At 44.9% G+C, this 15646-nt stretch overlaps 2 protein-coding genes and 1 pseudogene across 10 annotated transcripts in view; 2 read left to right on the forward strand and 1 right to left on the reverse strand.

The window, feature by feature from the left end:
• The first annotated feature begins 430 nt into the window (after nt 1–430).
• Nucleotides 431–6503, forward strand: LOC126504347 (histidine-rich glycoprotein-like). Its single transcript, XM_050146644.1, has 5 exons — nt 431–515; nt 2172–2338; nt 3880–3960; nt 5852–5933; nt 6394–6503. Exons 1-5 carry the CDS (start codon nt 431–433, stop codon nt 6501–6503), a joined length of 525 nt encoding a protein of 174 aa, XP_050002601.1.
• A 164-nt stretch (nt 6504–6667) lies between these two features.
• LOC126504275 (60S ribosomal protein L26-like 1) lies at nt 6668–7105 on the reverse strand (annotated as a pseudogene).
• Nucleotides 7106–9375: 2270 nt separating this feature from the next.
• Nucleotides 9376–15646, forward strand: part of LOC126504268 (T-kininogen 2-like) — a 72746-nt gene continuing 66475 nt past the window's right edge. For 2 of the 9 annotated variants that reach the window (XM_050146510.1, XM_050146509.1), the window contains exons 1-3: nt 9379–9763; nt 11804–11914; nt 13926–14010. In XM_050146510.1, coding sequence (XP_050002467.1) covers nt 9569–9763; nt 11804–11914; nt 13926–14010 — 391 coding nt within the window. In that variant the 5' untranslated portion in view covers nt 9379–9568. Of the gene's footprint in view, nt 9764–11803; nt 11915–13925; nt 14011–15646 lie in introns of all 9 variants that reach the window. The other 7 variants (XM_050146507.1, XM_050146505.1, XM_050146504.1 and 4 more) reach the window with 5 other exon arrangements.

Raw genomic sequence — 15646 nt, forward strand, 5'->3', positions numbered from 1 at the left:
GAAACCCCGTTATAGAAAGTCAGAAGGGCTTGTGGCCTCCCCAGGAGAGCATCAGCAGCTACGAGCCTTGGGCAAATCCCCAATCATCTTACACTTCAGTCTCCTCAACTGGAACGCCCATGTCATTTCCAGACCCACAGTCTATGAATGTATGAACTGGGAACTGTGTTCCTTGAAGAGTGATCGGTCCTTCTGTTAGTAGTGACAGCCATGGTTGCAGCAAGGAACACGGCCTTGCTGTGCATGCTGGCCCTGGTTACTGAGGCCAGTCTCCCTGTCACAGGGGACAGCACAAGGGATCAGCAGACATGGGATGTCAGGGCCAGAAGAGAGAGTTTTGCACATCGAGGGTCCCTAGTTCTGTCTCCTATGATAATGTTTGGGAAGTGGTCACGACCCATTTAAACAGTTGCTCTCACCAGGGTTTGGCATGCCAAAGGTGTGCAGCACACGGAGCAGGCTGAAAAGGCCGCTCTGGGACAAGACAAGTGGACGAATTCCCAAATACACGTTACGTAAGACGATGTAACATGGCCTTGGTATTCTGTCATAGGCCGTCTGTGCACATGGTTCCATAAGAGCTTCAAATAGTCTTGTTTTGCAGGTGACTGGACAATGTAAGGTCGTAGCTACAAGATACTCTAACGAGTCTCAAGACTTTAGAGTGAATGGTGATACCCACACCATGAGCTCTGGTAAGGTCGTCTGCTGAATTGCTCATTCCAGATTAACATAGAACTTGATCATATGGTGGTGTTCGTAATGGAACACATGGTAGCCATCAGAGAAGGCCGCAGCCCTTCCCTTCTCCATTCGTACTCACTGCTGAAATAGATGACACCCCACCCTGGCATACATCATTTAAAGAGATTTAATATTTAAACAAAGAGACTTAAAGAGGCAACACACCCCAATAAAGAGATTTAGCTCTGAGTTTTGGCCAGCCTGAGCTTAAGTTCAAACTTCCCTATTTGCCAGTTGATTCAAAGTCAGCACTGTTGGAATGGAATCGTATCTCCATTGTGTCTAGATTTTGTCTCCAAGGTCATGAACTTCTGCCAGCCCAGATATGTTATCTCCAAATAACTGTGGCTTGGGGAGCAGGTTGTGTAACCTCTTTAGATTTTTCTCATTTAGGATTCTTGTTGAAATCAAATAGAATGTGTCGTCTTCACAGAATCCTTAACACTTGGTAAGAACTGGCTTCGACAGTTAGACATTCTCTATCACTCCACAGTGTACAGAGTGGTTATATATTGTGTTATGTCATGCATTGGTCATTGTTTAACCTCACACAAGACTATGAATAATCATCATAAAACTTGCTATTTTAGAGATAAAACTAACTGGATCTGGCAAAGATCCAAAGTGTATGCTCAGAAACAATGGAGACATGATAGAAATGATTCTAGCTACACCTCTATGGCGTTGGTTCCAGAATCCAGACTCCTATTTATTTTTCTGAAAAACTTAGTTTCAGAAGAACAGATCTCAGCATGATTGAATGCATGCAACAAGCCAGCAGCTTCTATAGGAAGTTGTTTAAAGAAATAAAGAAGCAAGGCATGGTGGTACAGGCCTGCCCTCCCAGTAGACAGGAGGCCAAGGTGTGAGTTTGAGGCCAGCTACAAAGTGATTCCCTGTGGTTGGAAAGACAGGAGAGAGCTGGGCGGTAGTGGGGCACACCTTTAGTCCTAGCACTTGGGAGGCAGAGGCAGGTGGATCTCAGCAAGTTTGAGGCCAGCCTAATCTACAGAGTGAGTTCCAGGAAAGCCAGGGCTACACAGAGAAATCCTATCTCGAAAACTAAAAAAAGAAAAAAGAAAGAAGAAAAAGGAGAGAGAGAGAGAGAGAGAGAGAGAGAGAGAGAGAGAGAGAGAGCTAGATCCTTTTCTGTACCTTTAACTTAAAGCTCACTCCTTAACAAAGATAACAAGTTGTGAAGTCTGTAGTGGGCAAGGCATCATGGGTAAAGGTCCCAACAAGTACCAACAAGTACCAGCAGGCAGGGACAGCCTGGTGTCTGTGCAGCTTGACTGACTGATCTTGACACGTTACTTTAAGCATCTGTAATACAGAACCTGGTGTCCCCTGCACACTGCACTTACATGAGCTGTATCCAGACCTGGTTCTCTTGACACCGTGGCCTCACCCTTATTCTTCTTCTTCAGTCTCCTCAGCCCTGAGCAACACCAAAGACAGCCCTGTGCTCCTGGATTACCTTGAAGAGTCCGAAGTTCACAGACAACAAGCCCATAATGCCCTGGACAAGTACAAAAGGGAGAACGAAGGCTTTGCCTCTTTCCGAGTGGACCGAGTAGACAGGGTTATAAAAGCGGTGAGTTTTCCCTGCTCCGACCTGGTGTGGGGAGCTGAGGGGCACACACTGTCTACCTGCCTCACCTGGCCAGCCGCCTTTCTGACAGTTACAGCCTTCGATGCTCGGCCTCCAGCAAGGCCAATGCACAGCTTTTCTACAACTTCTTTTTCTTGAGAGAGAGAAGAACGAGGATACACTGAACATCTGAAAGGAAAAAGAAAAAATGATGGGGTTATTTGATCATTAAAAACCACCCAATTTTAGCCTTCTTGTATTATGATTAGAATACTGAGGCTCAAAAAAACAAAACCAAAAACAAAATCCTCACCATGACCAGCATTATTGATGATGCTGCTTCACAGTCCACGAATTCTAGTGCCTCCCCCACAGAACTGTCTGGTAGAACAGCCAGTTGATGGTTGGCCTTTGCTTTTAAAGATTTTGTATTTGTATGTATATGCGTGTTTGCTTGTGTATATGTATGTGCACTTTGCATGTGCTCTGCCCCCAGAGGCCAGGAGAGAACACTGGATCTCCTGCTGTGGGTACTGGGAATTGAACTCATGTCCTTTGAAAGAGCAGAAGGTACTCTTTTTTTTTAAAATATTTATTTATTTAGTATACAGTATTCTGTCTACTTGTATGCCTGCAGGCCAGAAGAGGGCACCAGACCTCACTACAGATGGTTGTGAGCCACCATGTGGTTGCTGGGAATTGAACTCAGGACCTTTGGAAGAACAGACAGTGTTCTTAACCGCTGAGCCATCTCTCCAGCCCCCAGAAGGTACTCTTAACAACCACAGTATTTCTCTAGCCCTGCCAAGTGTTTTGGAAAGGGAAACTCGAATAGGTCATGGTGTTTTATACAACGGGATACATATAATGTGTTTTGCTATGAAGAGTGTTCTGGACCCACGTGTATTGGGAAGAGAGAAAAAAGTTACAGGTCGCTACTAAGCTTATGAGTCCATGCAAACGAAATATTTAAATATCTAAATATCCACACATGTGAAAAAGCCTAGAAGAAGAAACACATCAAAGCAATGGCAATGGGGTTGAGGAGAATGTTCACACGTTGAGAGCACTCATGGTTCTTCTAGAGGACCTAGGTTGGCTTCCCAGAATCCACATGGTTGCTCACAGCCATCTGTAACTCTTATTCCATAAGATCTGATACCCTCTTTTGAACTCCTTGGACACTGCATGTACACGGAGCACAGTCACACATGAAGGAAAAACACCCCCCCACACACAAAAAAACATAAATAAAATGAAAAAAAAAAACCCAGTAGCACTGACATCCCCCAAGAATGAGGGTCTGGGCTCAGGGAGGGTGTATTTCCCTACAGTGCTTATGCTTGTATATTAAAGTTTCTGCAAAATGGTGATCTCTTATCACTGACGTCATATATTTTTTGGAAGCAGAAAGCATAGAAAAATAGCATGCATTTTTAATTTTAATTCCCATAGTGCTTTGTGAGATATTGCATAATAAGTATCTATTGCTTTTCCTTTTAACGTTTTTTGCTCGTGAAACTCTGCTGATTCCTCTGTTCTAGAGAGGAGGGGAAAGAACCAATTACTATGTGAACTTCTCTATGCGGAACTGTTCTACACAGTATTTCCACAGAAGGCCTCCAGTAAGTATGACACACACCTGTGAAACATGCCATTTAGACAGTGAACACTACTCAAAGGGGCTCTTTCCTGTCAAATGTTCCCTTACCAACACTGGCACCACCACTGCAGAAGGTAAGCGCTCATGCTTTCTCTGGTTTGCAGATGGGTAAGCGCTCATGCTTTCTCTGGTTTGCAGATGGGAAAATAGTTTTACCATATACATGATGTTATATACATACACCTGAAATTGAGTTGTCAATTCATCAAGACCAAAGGCTTAGTGAACTAATAACCAGCAGGTACTAGGGCCATCAACAACCATGAATCAACCCCCATGGGATGGCAAATGACAAGAGAAGAAGTGACCCTGGTTCCTGCCCTGGTTCACAGCTGAGCTTGGGTTAGAATCCAGGTCTGTCCAGCAGGACCTCATCCCTGATCAAACTGACCCGTTATCTGCCGGAAGATCTTACCAGAAATACTGGGTATCTCTGCCCCTTAGGCATTGCTTAGCAGGTATCCGGTCACAGTGATGAGAAAGTGGCTAACACATTTACAGCGCCTCTCCACCCACTGTCTACTGAGCTTCTCCTGAAGCCGCTGAAGCTATGAAAGTGTCTGGCTCCGCTACCCCGGAATAAGGAGACCTGAAATCTCTTTTTGTTTTGGTGGTTTGTTTGTTTGTTTGTTTTCTCAACAGGTTTCTTTGTGTATCCCTGACTGTCCTAGAATCTACTTTCTAGATCAATGTGGCCTCGACCTCAGAGAGAGTGAAATGCTGGGATTGAAGGGTGCTCCACCACCCACCCAGAGAGGCCTGAAATCTGAACCATTTGCCTGTGCACTCTTAGCCAGGAAATGTCAGCAAATGGGAACTCCATTTCGACCTCAACTCCAGGGCTTGTCTGTGGTTTAATGGCACGTTCACTTTCTCTGGCCAGATGGGAGGAAGCATCCACTGTTTCATGTTCCAACTGCTCAAATTTCCCAGGTGGTCCAATTCTAGATTCCTACTCAGAGGCCACAAAAGAGAAGACATTCTCTCTCCTAAACACATCCCTAACAAATTCCTTACTGTGTCTGTATGGTGCTAAAAACCCAGGACAGAATGCTGAGGGCTGGAGAAGGGGGGCACTAATAGCCTCACCTCTCTTAACTAAAGTTGTTTGTAACCTGTGAGTAGATAGTATTAAACTCATTTAACAGACATCGAATTTCAGAACTTTTGCTCAATTTGTCTCCCACTGCTGGTAAACCTTAAAGCCACATTCATATAGATTTGTTTGACTTCAAAACTGAATAGACAGTCTCAATGCATAACTTTTACTAGAAATGACGTGTCTTCTTGTCCTTTGGCAAATGGGTTTAGAGACTTTCAGAGCACAGGAATGCCAACCATTAGGGACAGAGGACAAGTTCACAAGGCCCAAGCAAACCCAAGTTTGCAGTGGCCCTGCCCTCCCCACCACTTTGCAAGATGCAAACCCATCTTCTAAGCCTTCCTCATTCTCCCAGGCACACATAATCTGGACCTTTAGTGCAGAAACAGTGCCCTAAGAGCAGAAGTGGGGTCCTTCCTAACACTGCCAACGGAAGTGCCAACAGTCCGCATGCCTACTCAGGGCAGAAAACCACGGAAATCTGAACAAAAACCTGAGGGCCCTGTACATAAGTGTTGACTAGATAACACTGATAAATAATTCATGGGATGTGTGATGGTATTGACCTCAGTTTCCCTTGTTTGTTCAGCTGTCTTGTGTGCAAGGCAGTGACTCCAAAAGGAAGTCACAGACCTGGTCCCTTTCCTCGATTATAAATCTTCACTCCCCTGTACTCAGACATGTACACATACATATGTGCACATTCACCATACATGCACTGACATACACTAACAGACATCTTCTTTCACAGGTCTTTGGATTCTGCAGAGCAGTTTTGTCCTACAACGTAGATGTCACTGACCTGGAAACCCCAGAAAACATTGACACAATCTGTAAGGAGTGTCTTTACACTCAAGAGGGCCTCACCTACTCCAACAGAGCCACACCCATTTCAACAAGGCCCCACCCACTCCAACAGGGCCACAATCACTTCAACAAGGCCACACCTACTCCAACATGGCCTCACCACTCCAACATACCCCATCCACTCCAACAAGGCAACACCTACTCAACAGGGCCTCACCTATTCCAAAATAGCCACACCCACTCCAACAGGGCCACACCTATTCCAACAAGGCCACACCTACTTCTACAAGGCCACACCTTCTAATAGTGCTACTCACTGTGGGCCTATGGAGTCCATTTTCTTTCAAACCACAAAGTCAGTAACTTTTAGAAGTCAGGTTAGAGCTCTGAGCAGCCTCCTCCAAAGCGGTATTTTTTACCTGCTGGCTGTTCTGGTTGTGAGCCTCCACTGAAAACGTTCACAGTGATCTGTGTCCTTCATGATAGTGTACCTTACTCACTTCCTCACCCTACCATCTGCTAGCTCCTCTTTTCCTTCTGCTCAACCTGGAAACTTATCTATGGCGAAGAAATACAAAGGTATCTTTATACTCTAAGAGCCTGGAACATTTGCGGGGCCTCACAGCCAGAGTTAATGATACACCTTAAAATCTCTTAAGTCCTAAGACTGCTGTCGTCCTGTGCACTCAGGGTGTTTGTTCGATTTGCCTCCTTTTTTTTCCCCTCAAGCAGTCTTTAATGGAAACTGTATGAGACGCCCCTACTCCTGCATCTTCTCAATCATTTCTTCCTTGTATTTGCCCTTCTCCTTTTCTACTTGTCGAGACTTGGCTTTCTTTTCCAGGATCTTCTTTCAGTCTTTGCCCAGCTTTAGCCTGGTGATACCCACCTTGTTGGGGTAGATGCCCACGTGGACAGATGTGCCATTAGCCTTTTCCCGCTGTACCCGTTCAATGTAGATGACGTATTTCTTCCTGTACACTTGGACCACTTTGCCAATCTGCTGGCCTTTGTAGTGTCCCTGGACAACAGGAACTTCATCATCCTTTCGAATGAGCATCGACCGAACATTGTACTTCTGTCTCAGCTCTTTGGCAAAGGGGGAAGACATGATCTTTCTCCGAATGTGAGAAGGTGCATTAAAATGCCATTTGCGGTTCTTGCTCTGGTCAGAAGTCACAAAGGGATTGAACTTCATTTTGGCAGCTGCAATCCAGCAATGGCTGCAAGAGGAAAGAGCTCGATTTGCCTTCTTGAGAACAGTCAGCAACCAATTTTATTTGTCTTAGATTTCCGATGTCAGATTTTATAACCTAAGCTATCGCAAAACTGTAATCTTAAATTATGTACTCTTCCACGTTCCCGATACAATGTAATGCATGTGTGTGTGTGTGTGCACATGTGTTATGATAATCATTTGCTGAAAACAGCGAATAGGCTGAAGGGGGCTTAATAAAATGAGTCTCAAGCATAAATGTTGAAGGTAACATGGATATTGCTCGATAGCGTGTGTTGTTTGTTATCTGGGTCATTTTGATGTAGGAGAAGTTTGAAGGACTGATGCTATAAAGGATTTACGAATAAACATTCTTCAGGAAATATTAAGTTCCAGGAATTAGAATTGAGTTGAAGGAGCGCTGCCTCTGATACGACCTCAAGGTTAGTGTACTGACCACACTTGTTTGAAATACAAAAGAAAATTTTATGACATAATTGAAATGGTGGTGTGTGCTGTCATTGTAGGGAAACCTACACGTGTGGAGGGTTTGACTAGTGTAGTAATGAGATGAGCAGGACTGTTTTTTGTCCTGTCCGGCTCCCACATGGCTAGCTTTACACCTGAAATAACAATACACAAATTGTATTCATTTAAACACTGCCTGGCCCATTAGTTCCAGCCTCTTATTGGCTAATTCTCACATCTTGATTAATCCATTTCTAATAATCTGTGTAGGACCATGAGGTGGTTGCTTACCGAGAAGATTCTAACTTACGCCCATCTTGGGCCAGAGCTTCATGGCGTCTGCCTGACTCAGCTTTCTTCCTCCCAGAATTCTGTTCTGTCTATGCTATCCACCTAAGGGCTGGCCTATCAGAAGGCCAAGGCAGTTTCTTTATTAACCAATGAAAGTAACACATAGACAGATGACCCTCCTGCATCAGACTAGTTTAACCGTGCACTGAAACAGAGGACGTGGAATAGCAATGTAATCAATGGAACAGTAATTGTACCTATTGCATAGCTGGTGAAGGGCTGGCTCCAACAAGGAGCAAGCAAGCGTTAGGTCGCTAATGCTCAGACTTTCTTTGCTTCCCCATAATCACAGCCTTGTGTGCTACTGTTATTTAATAGAACCCCTGCTGAATTGATTATGTCTATGTTTTCCTTTGGGGTTTTGTAAGCCAGATGATTTGGACACAGGTTGGAAGACAAGTCACATGATTGAGACACGCGCAGACAGGCTGCAAAAGATTTGAATAACTGCTTAGACTTGACAGCCTTAAACCTGCTGTCCTAGCTTTAACAAGATCCTTTTACCTAGGAGATATATGCCGGCTCCACTGTACTCCTGCGACTCCAGCGTTTCCCAGCCCTTGCTGAAGCTAGCTCTTCCTCAGGTGTGCAGTCGTAGGACAGTCCTCTTTGTTGGAGACATGAATGGCTGGACATGCGCACTGGCTACTGCATTCACCTTTGCGTTTTTGTAGACATGCAGTGGATTTGTGTAACCTTTTACAATACCTGTATTTATTATTCCGTATTAGAAAGTTGATAATGTACCAACCAGGAGCACGTCTTCCTACACAATGTGCCCATAATTGCTGCTTCTGTAGAATAGTCTACATTCTTGAACTAATGAGGGCCCATGCTAGAGTCTTTACTCATGCAGCTAAAGAACTGAACTTTTCTGTTTGTTATTAATATCCGTGACTTTTGCTGGCCTTGCACAATTATGACATGACACGTAGGCTTATCTTTAGCTCTGTGCAGAACATCTCATTCTGACGTCCACAAAATTACAATACATATAATTTATAAAAAACCTTCTAACTGTAGAATCTATGCTTTCACGATCAACCTAGGCTGCTTCTGAACATGCCGACATCCTGTTAGTATGCTTCTGTACATATCAATTCCCGTTAGCCTGCTTCTGTACACACTGACATCCCGTTAACCTGCTTCTGAACACACTGGCATTTCATAAGTAATGCTGTGTGGGAGGTTTGTACATTGTCCTCATGTTCACAAACATAGAAACCATTGTAATTGGTCCAGTAGCATTGCAAGAGGCTAACAGAATTGGATGTTGCTTTTAGCTCCTCTTTTATTGGTTTCTGCTCTAATTCATTAACATTATGCAATGTTTTGGAAATGGGGCTCTGCCTTCCCACATTCTTTCCAAAGTCAAAGGCGCAAGTCAACAACCCCTGTGTTGCAATGTTTCAGCCTGAAACCTGCTTGGAGAGCTAACCAAGTCTTATTTGTTCTCTGGGAAGAGGGCAAACAGTTTTTGACTGCAGGAATCTAAAAAGGGTCCCAGTGGTCAGACAGAGAGAAAGGAGGACTGGACAGAACAGAGAGGCTGCTAAAAACAGCTGCTGAGTTGGCTTCCAGTTCTCGTCAAAACGACCCCTCTGACTCTAGGGGGAAACTCGAATCATGAAGCTAGTTACTATACTGTTCCTCTGCTCCAGGCTGCTCCTAAGTTTAGCACAGGAAGAAAGCACCGAGGAAATCGACTGCAATGATGAGGATGTGTTTCATGCTGTAGAAGCTGCTCTGAAGAAGTACAATGCTGGGAACCAAACTGGCTACCAGTTTGTGTTGTACCGAGTGACGGAGGGCACTAAAATGGTGAGTGACTGCTTAACCCTGAGATCACTTGTAATTCGTGCTCTCTGGCATGGGAGTAGAGCACGGGAGGTGGTCAGTCCTTAGGTAAGCAAGAGTGGCTTCCTGGGTGACCCTAAAAGCCGTGTCCCGGGAAGACAGAAACAGCAGCAGGTGGAGATGTTTGAAAGGGACAAGGCACAGGGAAATCCAGCAACTTAATCAGCCTTGGGTCTGTGAACTCAATGACCTCCCAGTCTTAAGTGAGAGTTCTGCATGGGCTGAATAAAGGGAACAGGAAGAGAGTTGTCATCATTGCCTTGGACCAAGTGAATACCACCAAGTGTGTGTAGCGGATTCTTTGAGGTTTATAACAATGTTTCCATTAGTTTTCTTTAGTCTGGGGGATGCAGGGAGGTTGAGGCAGGGTGTCAGGCAGCCTTAGACTGACCGCGACTTTGTTATGGTGCTCATGATAAATGCAAACTTTTCATCTTCTGGCCTGCATCTCCCTAGTGCTTTGATTACAGGCGAGTGCCTCCATGCGAGGTTTATGTGGTGCCAGGGATTCAAACCCAGTGTATGCTAGGTAGGCAAGCTACTCCCCGCCCCCCTGTCTGTTTCAGCTGGATTTTACTATGCTTTCATTTCTGCCTTAGTCCACTCAGGCAGGAGGCAAATGTAGGCAGGATTCATAAATCAGAGAAAAACAAACTCTATAAGAGTTTTAAAAATAGCTGGGTGAAAGCTGGGCAGGTGGATCTCTGTGCATTTGAGGCCAGCCTGCTCTATAGAGCAAGTTTCAGGACAGTTAGGGCTGTTACAAAGAGAAAACCTGTATTGAAAAAAAGCAAGATAGATAGAGAGTTAGATATAGATAGATATATAAATAGATGATTGATAGATAGTTAGATAGAGATTGATAGATTAGATAGATAGATAGATGATAGGTAGGTAGATAGATAGAGATTGATAGATTAGATTAGCTAGATAGATGATAGGTAGATAGAGATTGATATATATAATAGATAGATGATAGATGGGTGGAGATAGATAGATAGATAGATAGATAGATAGATAGATAGATAGATAGATAAACAGATAGAGTTCACAGACTAGAGAGGTGGTCGGTGGTTCAGGGCACTGACTACTCTCTAGTAGAAGAGCTGGGTTCAGTTCTCAACACCCATGGTCATTCAGAGCCATCGATAACTCGAAATATGGTACCTCTTTTGGCCACGATGTTTGTTTGTACCAGGAACACATGTAGTATATGTACATATATTCAGTGAAATACTCACACACATTTAGAACTTTTTAAAAATGTAGAAGTTTTTAAAATACATAATATAATAAATTATACTTTTAAAGACTCTTTCTTTGGATTGGTCAAGTTACTTCAGCAGGAGAAAAATCCAATAACTTGACATGAGAATAAAAAGAAAACCCTGATGGACGTAGACTTTGCTTGTTTTCTGGAGGTAAAATGAAGCCTTTTGTTTCTTGCTACAGTACAGCTCGCATTCTCCCTCCACACTCTCTGGGCCACTGTGCACTGTTGTCTCCATTGGATGGTGGATGTCCCTATAGTCGGCTTCCCCTCCCGGACACTGGAGATCCAGCCCAGGGCAAACGTCACCTGACCTCTAAGCTGGACCCTGGCCTTTGGTTTTTTTTTGACGCAGTGCCTCCTTATGTAGCTCTGCTGGCCTTGAAGCCAAGGCCCTCCTGTCTCAGCTCCCCAAGTGTGGTACCCGGATTACAGGCTTCACACTATGCCCACCTTCAACCAGACGTTTAAAGACCCAGATATGTACATGTAAACTAGGTTTCACAGAAAAAGGGCAGGGCTAATACTATGGGTGCTGCTTTGGAACGGCTAAGAATATAAGTATATTATGAGCATTCTTCCAAGGAGTATTTATGTGATTGTAAACGTTTATATTTTAAGAAACACAACGCTCCTTGAGTCGGAGAAGGGCGGGTATTTGTAATACATCAACTCCCACATATTTGCTGCTGGGTCCACTGAATGACGTCATGCGTTACCCTTGCTTTCCTCAGGTGGGTTCTGACACATTTTACTCCTTCAAGTATCAGATCAAGGAGGGCAACTGCCCTGTTCAGAGTGGCCTCACCTGGCAGGACTGTGACTACAAGGACGCCGAGGAAGCCGTAAGTCTGCTCTTCATTCCAAAGTCCCCAGCCTGCTGTGTGGAACCCTCGGGGCTCTGTAACACTTAAATGACAGTGTCAAACTGATAGATCAAACATAGAATTGTACACATGGTGGGGTACATCTGAGGATTTGACCCCCATGGGCTTGTTTAAAGCCGGGGTACCTGTTCCTTTACGGTGACAAAATTCAAAACCTTCCAGCAGTTCTGCAAGAACAATATAAAATCCTCGTCTGTATTCACTCGGTATTCTTGCCAGCCCTGTCCTGTCCGCAGCCTCCAGTGTTCCGCTCCTAGCTTCTGTGACATCACCTTTGCTGGCCTTGCTGGCCTATGCCTGATGCTTTCACCAACCTGCTGGTTCCGGTCCCTTCCGTGCTGCAAGGGACAAGATTTAATTCCTTAGAATTGATCCATAATGCATGCACACCAACTTCCTTGCCCATTATCATCGACAGACTTTCTTAATTACAAGGGCATGCTTTCTATTATTGGGTTTGTTTATGAAGGATGCACATAAACCTCTTACTATATAGAAAATTTAGCCTCACTCTATCTGAATTCTTGAGAGGACAAAAAAACCACAAATATGCCAATCATTAAACAATCTTGTTATCCTCTCATGAGAAAATGGCTCTAATAACCAACCAAAGCTTGTGTGTTTGACTCCACAGAGACAACAGATAGGCTTTTGGGCTGAGTCTAAGGTCTAGTTAAGAACTATCCTGGGCCTAAGTTCAAATCTTGACTTTGCCTCCTAGAGGTAGGATGCCACTTGGCCTTCCTCAGTAGGTGCTCTAACCTATTAAAACGAGACAACCTTGGTCTCCCTGGCTGGAGGAGGCTGAAACGAGATCAACTAAACAAGATCTCGTTGACAATAGGCATCTTAAAGAAACTTCAGATCTAGCAGCGGATGGATGCTTTCCACGTGTGAGAGGGAATGGCGGGCATCATCTGCCTGAGAAGCAGATAATTCTTATAAGCTTGGACTCTCCTCCTAGATGGGATGTCAGCATCCTCCCGAGTGTGCTCACACTGTGGTCCTCCATGGTTGTAAAAGAGCACACTGCACTCCAGATTAGGAGACCAGGATTGCCGAGCTGGCTCTGCCCCTCACTGAGCCTGTCTGGCAGCTATGCCCTGCAGAATCTCTCAGAGATGCAGGAAGGCATGGGGTGAGTTCTAGCCTCACATGATAGCTCCTGACACCCAGTACAGTGGATAAGGCTGACAAAGAAGACAAAAAGCACAGTTAGTTCAGCACCATGCCTGGACAGCCACCATGAAGACCGACTGTGTGCTGCTTCACTGGGCTCTTTCTGTGTGTTAGCACGTTTATTCCTCACAGTGACCTGTTACGTGCATGTGGTGTATCTCTACAAGGTGGGAAAACAGAGGCATTGAGAGGCACCAGGGCAGAGGGAGCTGGCACACAGCAGAATGAAGAGGGGATATTCTAAGAGGTTTAACCGAAGATTATTTAGAGAACATGAACCCACTGACAGTAAAAGGGACATTAAAGGAGGAAGGTTAGCCTGTTTTTCTGAGGCACAGTGTTCATCTTGGCGGCAGAGAAGCCTCTCTAGGACTCCACATCGAGGCTCAAGAGCAGAAGCCCTACTCTGTCCCTCCCTGACCCTGGAAGATCAGTTGCCTGTGGGAGCAGTCACTCAATATTCATTCTCATGTCTCTAACTTTGGTAGAGGACTGGAGAGATAGCTCAGTGGTTAAGATCTCTTGCAGAAGACCTGCGTTGTGATTCTAGCGTCCAAATGGATTCCATAACTTTCTGTGACTCTAGTTCCATGGGATCTGATGCTGTCCTCTGGCCTCTACAGGAATGAGGATATATACAGGCAAACATTCATGTACATAAAATCAAATAAGTCTCTAAGAAAAAAACTATTAGAAAAAAAAGCTTTAAATAACAATTACCAACATTACGAGCTAGATGCATACATGAGAAAGAAAGACTAGACAAAATGACCTCTTGTTTTTCTTTTAGGCCACTGGAGAATGTACAGCGACAGTGGGGAAGAGTGAAACTGAGAAATTCTCCGTAGCTACCCAGACTTGCAATATTACTCCAGGTGGGTGATCCATCAGGGGGCCTTCCCTAGTGGTGGCAGCGGGTAGGAGCCTGCAGTGGGCATTAATTATTCGTATGTACCAGGAACACAACCCAGACCAGACTACCTTTGCAGACCGTGACAATGGCAATGCCATCTGCAGTGGTAGCATTGTGGCAGATGTGTGGGCAGAGTAGCCCTACCCAGGGTTTTGGATTGGGTCAGGCTGTGTCAATCATCCCCTCAGACCTATCCTAACTCCTCCTGTGTTGTGTCAGCAGGGACAGGTGAGGGTGGAGGCGGACAGAGGATGAGGAGGCTTGGACTTGCCTGCAGTCCCACAGCGCCCCCTACAGGGAGGAGGCTTGGACTCGCCTCCAGTCCCACAGTGCCCCCTACAGGAATTTCTGACCTGAAATCCATCTCGGTTTTTATCATCTTCACTTCCCCCTTTCCTTGTCTCAGAAGGGAGAGAGCAGGACTGCACACTTCACAAGACTGCTGTGCTAGAAAATGAGATGATGAAAGACGCAGTGTCTGGGCATCATCAGACGTAGACACCAGAATACCGCGAGAGCTCACGCTCACCAAGCACTTAGGTGCTGCCGTGGGTCTAGGGACTTTACATGTATTAGTTACCTCACATGGATCATGTGTTACCTCATTCGACCATTACAGCTCCCCTGCCCCCACACAGCATGCTGACACCTCTTGCCAGCTTCTTCCTTCCAGCTCAGGCATCTTCAACATTTTTATAGTCATCCTTTCTGACCTCATTTTAGCCTCCTGGTTTTCCTAGCTCCTGCCAACCTCCTCGAAATGCTATGTCTACACTCTTTCTGTTCTACCTGGTTGTCGTTTCTTCATGGAAGTGACACTTCTCCCTAGTTCAGCACCCGGTGTGTGATAGCAGGGGCAGATGGACTTCAAGGAAAGGCTCCTTTTGGGCTGAGTAACAAGAAAACCTCTGGCCTTTTATGCTGGTTGTCTTCGTTAGAGTTTCTATTGCTGTGATGAGACACCATGACCATGACAGTTTTTATACAGGAAACCACTTAGTTTGTGCAGGTTCACTTACAGTTCGGAGGCTCAGTCCATTATCATTACGGCCGGGAGCATGCAGTGTGCAGACAGACATGGTGCTGGCTACATCTTGAGCAGAAGGCAGCAGAGAACGGACTATGACACTGGAAGGTATCACGAGCTTAGGAAACCTCAAAGCCTGTCCCCACAGTGACACACTTCCTCCAACAAGGCCACACCTACTCCAACAGAGCTAAAACTCCTAAGAGTGTCACTCTCTGAGATTGTGGGGACCGTTTACATCCAAACTACCACACTAATCATAGGAACACAGAGAAGAGCCCCGTCCTGCCAGCTCACAGCCATTCACTTTCTACCTGCCAATGATTTGTTTTAGATGATGTATGATATAAAAAAATGTTTGGGAGGGTTCTTCTCCAAGAGCCAAAGCATCAGGTTGACTTTGTCAGGATTATTGACAGCAAAATAAATGGAGGTAGGCATAAAGGAACTTTAATTAGCACAAAAGATTATGATATATCTGTAATGCTTCCCTTTTATAAAATGGTGAGTTATATATTAATGTGACCATTAAAAAACGCAAAGGGCTAATGAGGTAACTCAGCTAGTGTCA

This window comes from Alexandromys fortis, unplaced genomic scaffold (assembly GCF_014885135.2).
Source record: "Alexandromys fortis isolate MF-2015 unplaced genomic scaffold, M_Fortis_MF-2015_v1.1 scaffold_56, whole genome shotgun sequence".
Lineage (NCBI taxonomy): Eukaryota > Metazoa > Chordata > Mammalia > Rodentia > Cricetidae > Alexandromys > Alexandromys fortis.